The sequence below is a fragment of the Rhincodon typus genome, chromosome 21 (genome assembly GCF_021869965.1).
Source record: "Rhincodon typus isolate 14 chromosome 21, sRhiTyp1.1, whole genome shotgun sequence".
Lineage (NCBI taxonomy): Eukaryota > Metazoa > Chordata > Chondrichthyes > Orectolobiformes > Rhincodontidae > Rhincodon > Rhincodon typus.
This window is the reverse complement of record NC_063352.1, coordinates 8543259-8554455: the sequence shown is the minus strand read 5'-3', so window position 1 is coordinate 8554455 and position 11197 is coordinate 8543259. Positions and strand designations below refer to the sequence as shown.

The 11197-nt window shown below is 38.9% G+C and overlaps 1 protein-coding gene across 1 annotated transcript in view; it reads left to right on the top strand.

Annotated features, from left to right (window-relative positions):
• The window catches only part of LOC109922346 (protein CLEC16A-like), a 74597-nt gene that overhangs the window by 42566 nt on the left and 20834 nt on the right, over positions 1-11197 (top strand). The window contains exons 2-4 of the mRNA XM_048609675.1: positions 483-533; positions 5281-5409; positions 7543-7663. Of these exons, the coding sequence (XP_048465632.1) occupies positions 504-533; positions 5281-5409; positions 7543-7663 (280 nt within the window). The 5' untranslated portion in view covers positions 483-503. The remainder of the gene's footprint in view (positions 1-482; positions 534-5280; positions 5410-7542; positions 7664-11197) is intronic.

Here is an 11197-nt window from a genome sequence, read left to right as displayed (position 1 = left end):
CCCCCCCCCCCCCCCCCCCCCCACCCCCCCATTTATTTCAGAATCCCCTCACCCTCCCCCATTTCTGAAGAAAGGTCTAGACCCGAAACGTCAGCTTTCCTGCTCCTCTGATGCTGCTTGGCCTGCTATGTTCATCCAGCCCTCCACCTTGTTATCTCTGATTCTCCAGCATCGGCGGTTCCTACTATCTCTGCATATAAAAGCAGTTCTCCAAAATGGTTTTGAAGTAGTAGTGTCTACAGTTAAACCTCTGGTACTTCACTTTTTCAATAGCTTGCCACAGCTCAACCAACGTTGTTATTCCTCTAGCTTGAAGGAGTGATGCCTTTATCTGATTTCCCTTATCATTTCCTTCGTCTGGAGAAAACAAAGTTCCAATTCATTCACATTTGTGAGGATTGTATGGAAGTTGTTATTTTGGAGAGAGGGTTTTTTGAAAATGTTTAAGTAAGTTACTTACTCTTTTGTGCTTTTATTCTTAGGGGGAAGAAATTTTCCTTGATATGTTTGAAGATGAATATCGAGCCATGACGGTACGTGATCATCAGAGTAGGGTCATTTATCCAGTTCAACTCAAGTAGTTTGCTCTATGTACCCTAAATTCTATAATTATGTATTTGCACAGCTTGAACCTAGAAAACCACTTATGTGCTTTCTTAGTGAATTGATACAAGCTTTATGTTTAAGAAATATACAATAATTCATTTGTGTGTTAGGGTACTGTTTTCTTTAAGATGACCATTAGTCAAATGTGTTGCAAGACTGTAACCCTAGAATTGCACAAGAACAGATATTCGAAGTAGACCGTTTTATAAGCCTACGCACCTTGTTGAAAAATCTAATCATTGTTTTTCGAAGATGCAAGGAAAGCTTTAATTGGAAGTATTTGGATCATTAGTAGTTATTACTACAATGTACGTAATGAAAAAAAATTTAGATTATCTATTGGCAATTAGCATGGAATATATTTTTCAATTTCAATATCAATGTAATTGCTGCACTTAATCTGAAAGCGATTACAAATTCATATTGGACAATGTTGAGAACAGTGGAATATGAGGAGGCTATTTAACCCCTTGAGCTTGTTGCAACATTTAATGCGATCATGCTGGTGTGTGACCTAACTCCATAAATCCGTTTTTACTCCACATTTCTTAATATCTTTGGTTAACAAAATTCTTTCAATTTACAGTTGCAATTGATCAAATAGTGGTCTGTGGATTGCCATTCCGAACTTATATCATGTTGTGTGTAAATGTCTTTCCTAATTTCACTCTTGAGGTCTTCATTTAATTTTTATAATAATTCCCTGTAGTTCTAGATGTCCAACCAGCAGAACTAGTTTCTATTTACCCTATCTGTTCAACATAATATCTTGAAAACATCAATCAAATCCCCCCTATACCTAGTTCTCATAATTTTTTCTCCCACTTTAACCTCTGGAGTTCACATATAATACTGATTACCACTGTGTCACCACCTCCCTTCAGGTTTTGTTACTAGACTGGTAAACCAAGACCTCAGGCTAATGTTCTGGAGATAAGGGTTTGATCCCACCATGGCAGATGGTGAAATTTGAATTCACTAAAAGCCTGAAATAAAAAGAACAACTGTAGAACAGTTGTAAACTATTGTAAAAACCCACCTGATTTATTAATATCCTTTAGGGAAAATTCACAAAGCTGCTTATAGTATTTCCGGTGTGATTCAACTAATGTTTTACATGATTGAAGTCTGATATCTGCCCTGTTACATTCTAGTCCTCTCATTTTCTGAGACAACTAGGTTGTTAAAATGTGACTTATAAGCAGTCATCCAGATTTTTTGTTTCTTCATCTGTAGGGATTCTGTGATTCTATGATCTTCCACTTTTTTTAAAAAAAAACGTCAGTTGATCATTAACGTTAGGGACTAACAAGATACAGGTATGTGTCTTGACCGTTAAACTATGGTTCTTTCCCATCTTTCTCCTCGTTTATTTCAGGTCATCTTATTGAATCATAGAATGTCAGCAGTGTGGAAGCAGGCCATTCATCCTGTTGAGTCCACACTGACTCTCTGAACAGCATCCCACCACCCTATCCGTATAACCCTGCATTTCCCTGGACACTATGGGCAATTTAGCATGGCCAGTCCATCTAACCTGTACATCTTTGAACTATGGGAGGAAACTGGAGCACCCGGTGTAAACCCACACAGACACCAGGAGAATATGCAAACTTCACACAGCCATTGCAGGCTAGAATCAAACCCAGGTCCCTGTTGCTGAGAGGCAGCCGTGGTAATGACTGAGCCACCGTGATTCACTGCACCTCCCCCCCTCTCAATATCTACCAGGTTGCTAGGTCTGATTGAGCTATTTACTCAAGATATTAGCCAAACACTACTATTCAGGCACTCTATGCTCCTGATGCTTCGTTTTTGTTTCTAATTTTTACCATTTTAAAAGTCGATTATCCATATATTTTGTTATTATTGGCAGGGTTCTATAATTGTTCATTTTGCTTGGAAATGAATGTTTTGAACCCAGGTCCCCAGACCATAATCAGGTCCTTTCCAGCTAAACATTAATTTAGTTTTCTTCCTCTCACATTTTGTAGACTTACAAGTGGCAAATTTCCAAAAAAAAGCATGAAAGCAAACTGTGAATGTAGTTTGACCTTTCAATCATGTTTTAACTTCTCTGAGTGACATTGCAGTGTTGCTGCTGATCTCTATGCCTCCACATCAGCAAAGAGCAAAAGCAAAGGTTCCTTCCATTGCTGGGAATGTGCCACCAAGATTGATCCTGGATTTGAGAACATCCATCAAAAATAGTCTGTAGGGTAAAGAGCTGAATAGTTGTCAAATCCAGTAGCCTTCAGGAGCAGTGCAAGAGGCAAAGAAAGGATGGACAGAAAATACATTCCATCCAGGATCCAGCATACTCAGTAATTTTCTTCTGTATGGATGTCCGAGGTCATATGGAGGAGCGATTTGAAGAAATAGATTAATGCAGTGAATGTTGATGACACACTAATCGCTATGTGCCAATCCTCAAAGCAACTCTGTGTGTGCGCAGCCATGCAGCTCTAAGGGATCATTGCCAGGGACTGGATTTGATAGTCCATCATGGGATGTATTTTCAGTACTGAGTACATAAATGTGCCATGGTGAACCCACTGACTTGCTGCCCAACCTGGCATGTACCCCAAATGAGATGGTGTATAAGGCATTCAGTAGGCTCTCCACCGTCTGGTGTGTTGAGGCCCTTAACCACCTAAGTATGTGGCAATCCCGGCCTCAGTCTGCCCCCGCTGCCATAACATGCTGGGCAATGGCAGGCAGGTCAGTGTTGTTATGATCTTAGCAGCTGCTGTTACTGGGCAAGTCAGATCCCAGAGTGAAATCTGGCATGATAGATCATTTTTGTTTTATCAAGGTGATCCTACACTGAAACACAACCACACAGTGCTGTAGGTATGGTTTCAACAATAAAGCAAAAGTTCATTATTCAAAGATAAAACAGAATAAACTAAACTGGCTGCTTATAACATATATTTCAAAATCTTTCAAATTTGACAAAATATAATCCCATTAATCCCAAAACACTCCTTTTCAATATTCTCACCAGAGAGAATTTCCTTCTCTATCTCATCCAAAGAGCTTAATTTAACTGTCTCTTTAATTCCCAGTCTTGAGAATCTTGTAGTTGCTTCCTTGAATTTTCATACAACTGAACTTTGACTTCTTCAGCTTCAAATAACCCCTTTAGCTTTAACTAAACAGTTATGGCCTGGAACCTTCAAACTAAATTTACACTTAGGGAGTCTATTTCTTAACAGTTGTAAACTATTCCCTTTCTTCAGGAACAACTGTATTGCATATCAGGTTTCAGCCAAAAATTTTGCAAACTGAAATTAAAAAGTTTTCCAAGCTATAGGTGTTTCCCCTCAGTCCAAAAACAATTGTCAAATCTTCTAACGGAAACCGAATGTGCTGCACTTTTTGCTTCACTTTTTAAAAATTCTTCCAATTAGAACAAAACCCCATCACTCTCTGGAAGTGTCGCTCATACTGTGTTTTAAAAGAAATCACGTGACTACAGAAATGTTAACAAATTAATCATTAAAACTCTTTATAGACCAAAGCTATATGCCAATCATTTAAAGTCCAAACCCTAAAATAAGTTGTAATAAATAGTGTTAAAATGTATATAAATCACACTGCTTCCATCACTTTTTTTGACAAGTAGATTTTTGAAAAGGCGGGAGGGGATCAAGGGCATGTCATTTGTGGGTATGTCCAGTGTGCATTGGACCATCTCACTCCCCTGAAGCTGTCGGCACCCACCATTTCTCCTTACCCAACTTCCAAATCCTGCTACCCCCCCAACAATTGCACTCCCCTTGCACTCTGTCCTGAGGCTGGCTGATTCCTTGCCTCCTTAAAAGCCCTACATATTTCTCACTCTGGTGCCATCACTGTTCTTCATAGAGAAGGCAAATTTCGTTCTGGACCCACTAGGTTATTAAGGTTGGTTGGCTCGCCGAGCTGGTTCGTTGTTGTTCCGTAGACGTTTCATTACCCTGCTACGTAACATCATCCGTGCAGCCTCCGATGTTACCCAGCAGGGTAATGAAACGTCTGTGGAACAACAACGAACCAGCTCAGCGAGCCCACCAAGCTCAACATCCACAACTCAAGCTACAATCTACTCCAAAACCTTAGAGACCCACTAGGTTAACTAGAACTGATTTGATTGGCTGGTACCTCCTGAAGAATGAGACTTCCTGGCCATTGAGTACTAGAAGTCAGTTACTTGGGGCTGCTTTTAATCTGCCCATGTGTGTTATCACTGCAGGGTAGCCTTATTAAAGGTTTGTATGTTTGGAACTGCTATGCCCACCACCATGCATAAAATATAGCTCAGGATGTGTAGAGAGAAAAATTAGTATAATGTTGACTCTGTAAATGTTCCCTTCAGTGTATTAATGATTTTCTGGGATTTCTGCTCTGACACACAAACTTAGAAGTTTGTGCTTACTGTAGGGGAACAGCAGTGAACTTTTAAACACAGCTAAAATGATTCTTTAAGAACGGTAAATTCAAGATGTCTTTTTGTCAATATGGCTTCATATTGAATACGGCCTGGGCTGCTTTTGTCTAATCTCAGTTTTTTGGAATAAAAGCAGCAACTGATGGAAACATTTGATTGGCAGCATCTTTGGAGAGAAAAACAGTAGTTGACACTAAAGTTGCTGAAATGTTGTATATTAATTTCTGCTATTAATTTCCCAGAGTAAACCCCTAAATGTAGAGTACCTGATGATGGATGCGTCTATTCTGCTACCTCCTACTGGCACGCCCCTAACTGGTATAGATTTTGTAAAAAGGCTACCTTGTGGCGATGTGGAGAGAACAAGGCGGGTAAGCACCAGAATACAGTTAGAACTGATAAACTGAACAGTCGAACAACTTGTTTAGTTCAGTTTATTTTGACTGCAAGCACTCAACACTTCAAAAGAATAATAAACTCATAGTTTGCAATGAGAAGTCTTTCACCATCTTTTTATGTAAATTTCTTAAAGTGAAGTTGTTTTAATTGGGGAGATTGTATTTTAAACGAACAGTACAAGATACTTGGTGAAATTGTTATAACTATTGTGGGAAAGGTACAGTGAAAGTCAAACCCCACTACTCGAGCTCTACCAAAAGTGTAAATGTCTTGTTTAATCACCCAAATGGTTGGCTTATCTCTCCTTATTGCTGTTATCTAGAACAAACTAAACTTTTCCCAAGTTTCTTCAGTAAACTCGAATAACTTGAATATTAAGAACAAATGTATTCTTCAGGCAAATGGCAAATAGGTTATTAACTAAGTTACTATGTGGACTTAAACAATGTCCCCTTAATCCACATGCATGCACATGCATTTGTACACGACAAGTCACACAGCTCTGCAGATGTATGGACGTGACAAAATAGGTAAAAACGGAGCATCGCTTTCGTAGGTAATGGATTCAAATTGAGAAGATAGAAGGGGTTGACTTTTCACAATTCTTTTGAGATCTGACTGTTGACAGTTGTAAAATGATGGAGATCTTCAGATCATGTCTCAGATTCAGATGGCAAATGGGAAACACTTGAAACTTTCAGTACTTTTTCTTCTAAACTACTTCACTGACGGAGCTTTTCAGCCCATTTTGCACCAATTATTTTTCCCTTACTGACCGAGAGAGAGCACTGCCTTTCCTTGCAAGCCTCTACACCACTGCTGCATCTAGGTGTTCCTTAAAATAAATCAACTCTAGTTTAGAGACTGCTGCTGGGCAACCCTAAGCATGAATCTAAGGGTTTTTCCCAACCTGTTGCAAATTTTAAATGATTGATCAGAGTTGGCTATGCTGAAATCAAGTCCAAGAAGCTACTAACAGTTAATGGTTCATTTCCTGAAATACTCCTGAAGTTGCCCTGTATAATTTCATTGCCTGAACTTGCACACTTATTTGGATAGATTGAGTGGAGCAACTGAATGATAGGTTATTATGGTACTATAAGATGACTATATTTGAGGGTTTGTTTGTGCATCAGCTGTATTTTTCAACAGTGCATGTATTGTTTCAACCAAACCTTAATCAGTTCGCAGCTGCATCAAAATCGTGGGTGTTCATACAATTTTAGAGCCCTTGGTAAGTCACTTGAGACATTTTCTTGCCCAGCCTTTTGCTGGAAAACTTAATGAAGCAACAAGGTGAATCATTCATCATAAGGTGGTGTACCAAGGTACTCCTCAAGAGCATTGTAGAACAAAGTTTGACACCTAGTCACTTCAGATAATATGGCTAAATGTTAGGCCAGTAAATGCTGGCTTTGTCAGCAATGCCCACATCCCATACATGAATAACGGAACAAATCACTGTTATAATATAGGTCAATACAGCAGCCAGTACACCCTAAACATGAGCTGAATTGAGATAATGACTCAAATTTGTTTTTTTAAGAAGTTTATTGTCGAATAAATGTTGTCATAGACTTGGCAATTATTCTAATTTTCTTTGAATTGCGACATGGGGTCTTTTATGTCCAAATAAATGGAGGTGATGGCCTAGTGATATTATAGCTAGACTATTAATTCAGAAACCTAGGTAATCTTCTGAAGACCTGGGTTTGAATCCCGCCACGACAGATAGTGAAATTTGAATTCAGTAGAAGTCTGGAATTGAAACTATTATCGATTGTCAGGAAAAAACCATCTGGTTCACTAATGGCCTTTAGGGAAGGAAATCAATTGCTGTTACTTGGTCTGGCCTACATATGACTCCAGACCCACAGAAATGTGGTTGACTCTCAACTGCCCTCTGGCCAATGAGGGATGGGTAATGAATGCTGGCTCAGGCAGAGATACCTCCAACCTGTGAATGAATTTTATTGTGTTAGCGATCTCTGGAACAATGTGACGTTTCTTCTTTATCCATGTAATTTATTATATAAAGCAGATCTAATTTTAAAGCATTGTTACAGTCATCAGTATTGTATTGAATTTTTTTTGCTTTTTTTAAGGCTATCAGGGTTTTCTTTATGCTCCGTTCTTTGTCGCTGCAACTACAAGGCGAGCCAGAAACACAGCTACCACTGACGAGGGATGAGGATCTTATTAAAACAGATGATGTGTTAGATCTGAGTAAGTATTAAATACGCTGCTGGTGCTGCTTTTGTATCTCTCAATGGCTATTGAGGGCTGCATTCTTTTTCATTTTAGAATTTCTTTGAAAGAGAAACATTGCAGTTCATGAGCCATGTGAATCTTGATTTCTCAATTTATTGGAAAGTATCCATGTATTTTGTGAAGTTGCACTGTTTTGTTATACAATATGTACAGGAGAATGCATGGACTATTGACTCCTTGAAGTTGTTGATGGTGTAAACCACAGTTAAGAATCTATGATAATGACTCTCAGGAATAGCTGATGCATAAAATTTCACCACTTTAATGTCATGTCTACTTCAAATGTAATGGCTAAAATTATCTTTATGGCATTTTTTTGCATGCTGTGAGGAATCCTATTCAATATCTTATTTTAAAGTTCACTCCATTATTTATTGTAGGTTTAAATTACTGAACAAGCTTGGTTGCTTTCAAGGCTGGACTAAGGAAATGCTAAAAACAAAATAATATGATGAACTTGGCGTCATGGATATGGTGGTCACGTTGCCTGGGGTTTAGATCTGGGCAGCGAGTGGAAGCCGTATTGGGCAGGTGGTGGAATGATTTGACAGCAGGGATGGTAGAAGATAGATGGCCATCAAGGGCAGGGTAGTTGCTGCCAATGATGGGGTTCTGGGTTTTGAATCGAGAGTTCTTGGCCATGGAGACAATAGTCACGTTAATTTGGGTCCTAGACGATAGATGTTGCAGAATCCAACAACAGGTGGCACAGAACAAAGGAGTCAAGATGAGTGAGGGTTGGTGAATGATGGAAGTTCAGACTTAATGTGCATTTAACCTTGGTCGGTATTGTTGCTAAAATTCTTGATGTTTATAGTTTGCCAGTACCAGCTTCCAAAGACTTAAGTTTCTGCCATTTATGTTTGTTGGTTACTGAGTATGTTTTGAAGGAATAACACCTAAAGTCATCTGCATACAATGCATGTTTGCTGAATTAACTGCCTTCTCAAGTTTGATTTGGTTTTGAGATTTGTGGCATTTTGTTCTCTTCAAAGTATTCTTGAAGTTTAACCAACTTTTAAAAGAATCACATCTGTCACTGTATTCATAACCAAACTTTGTTACTCTTGTCAACCACTGTTTTTAATTACTCCCGTCTATAACAGAATAGGCTGGACATATTGATATTTGAATTGGCTAAGGGTTATCTTTTTTTCTGTTACCACTTGTGCTGTTGAATTTTTAATTTTCCATTTATAATACTTGATAGCTGAATTCATTCCAGTGCATTCTTTGCCAGCTATTGGAAAGGAATAAATTTAGAAATATTAATTAATGTGAAGAAAGTAGGTGTCCGACTTCTGTAGGATAATCTTCATTTCTTTATGGAATGCTCTACATAAAACATGTGGAACAAATAATGTGTTGTTGGTATCCTAAAGTTATACTGATTTGTTTTACTGTTGTATATTTGATTGGTTTGCCCTACTGAAGAAACCTAATCCTCAAGCAAAGTTTTTTGTTGGACAATGTTCAGGCCCTGTGAAAGCGGTAGCCCAGTACCAATGTTGATCAACATGTTGATAATTCAGACTTGTCCATCAAGTACATGTGCTGACAATTCAATGGGTGGATTGGTGCTGAATTTGGGTCTTTGTGCTATTATTGAGGTCTGTGCCCATGATATAAACCTACTGTTGTCTTCCTGCTAAGCTCCATGTTTTTAGTTCCCGCTATCACCAGCTTTCACGTTTCCCACCTTGTATACCTATCACTGCTAGCTCTTCCTACACGAGTCTTGTCTAGGTCTTTGCTTACTGATTTCTCTCTTTGCACCGCCTTTAGTCTCATTTTGAAGCATATTTTACACTTGCAAAAATGAAGAACTTACAAGCTTTTTGGTGGAGGGAAGGAAAGAAAATGGAATATTCTGGTTTTGCTCCTTCTGACTCTTCTTGCAATCCTAAACATCCTGGGATTATATGAATGAAATAGCTATACTTGTTTCCAAGAAAATTTAGAACCCCCTCAAGGAGAGATGAATTTTGATTTGTGCATTTTATTTATATATAAAGTGGGTTAGAACAAACCTTTTTGCTTGTTTCCTGCTCCAGGATACTATTTAATATTTTATTTAATGAAATTGTGAACTATTCAAAAATATTGTAGTAAAATGAGAAACTTTTTCATTGTAAGGTTAAGTTTGAGTAGGTGCTTTTAGTTTTATGATATTAGTCAGGTGTTCCACATGTTCTTTCTTGACATTGGTGTGGGGCATGGTTTTGTGCATTATAGTGGTTTTCCGGTCTACTCCACCAGCTTTACAGTAAATGACTCAACCACACTATAGTTCAGATAAGAAAGTGGGATGGCTTAACTTGAAATTTTCTTTGTGTTGTGGTATTTGGCTTTTTGGTCAGTGGCTAATGGTATTAAGTGTCTTCTTCAAGTGGCAGATAATAGTGTTGAGAGAACAGCTGTATTTAATTCATTTTAAAAGATTTAAAACATAGAATCCCTACAGTGTGGCAACAGGCCAATCGGCCCAATGAGTCCACGCTGCGGCCGCCACCCCCCCCCCCTCCCCCCGCCAAAAGAGCATCTCACCCAACTCATTCCCCTACCCTTGCATTTCCACTTGTCTAACTCACCCAACCTAAATATCCCTGGACACTACAGGCAATTTAGCATTGCCAATCTATCTACCCTGAGACATCTTTTGGACTGTGGGAGGAACCAGAGCACGCAGGGGAAACCTACGCAGACATGGGGAGAATGTGCAAACTCCACACAGACAATTGCCCGAGGGTGGAATTGAACCTGGGTCCCTGGCACTATGAGGCAGCAGTGCTAACCACTGAGCCACTGTGCCACCCAACAAGGCACAATGGTGTGCTGACAATGAGGTATTAACTAATTTTTTGTTGCTATGGTGCCCTGTGAGTCAGCAAACTTAACAAGAGTATGTGGGAGAGCAATAGTCGTTGTAGTCATTGAAAGCTCCCCGTTTTATTCCTTTAGTCCAATTTCCACCTTAGTCCCATCACGGAAACCACTCTGGCCAAAATTGCAAATGACATGCCCTTGAAAGATTCAATTAGAGTAGAAATTACAATGGTTGTTTGAGTTAATATAGTCATGACGTGAGAAGGACAGTCAGGTAGGATAGTATTTTTAGAGCTGAGGGGGAACTAGAGAAAGCTAAGTTCTCTGAATGGAGTTTGTATTCACTGCAAAAATAAGTCAAAAAATCTGTGCATGCAATCATTGCAATTACTAAAATAGACAGTGGTGTTGGAATAGGATGTGGAGATGTGTGAGGTTATGCAGTCTGGTCATAAGAGCTTAAAACTGGAATATTCATATTTGTAAATGTTGATGTCAGAGGAACTTTGATCACTCTTACAAAGAATGCAAAAAGTTAACATGGTGGTAAAGCGAGCAGTTAAGAAAACAAAAAGTTACATTTTGACCTTTCTCTCAAAAGAATGAGTGTACAGGGATTTTAAAAAAGGTCTTGCTACAGTTGTACAGGGATTTGGTGCACCT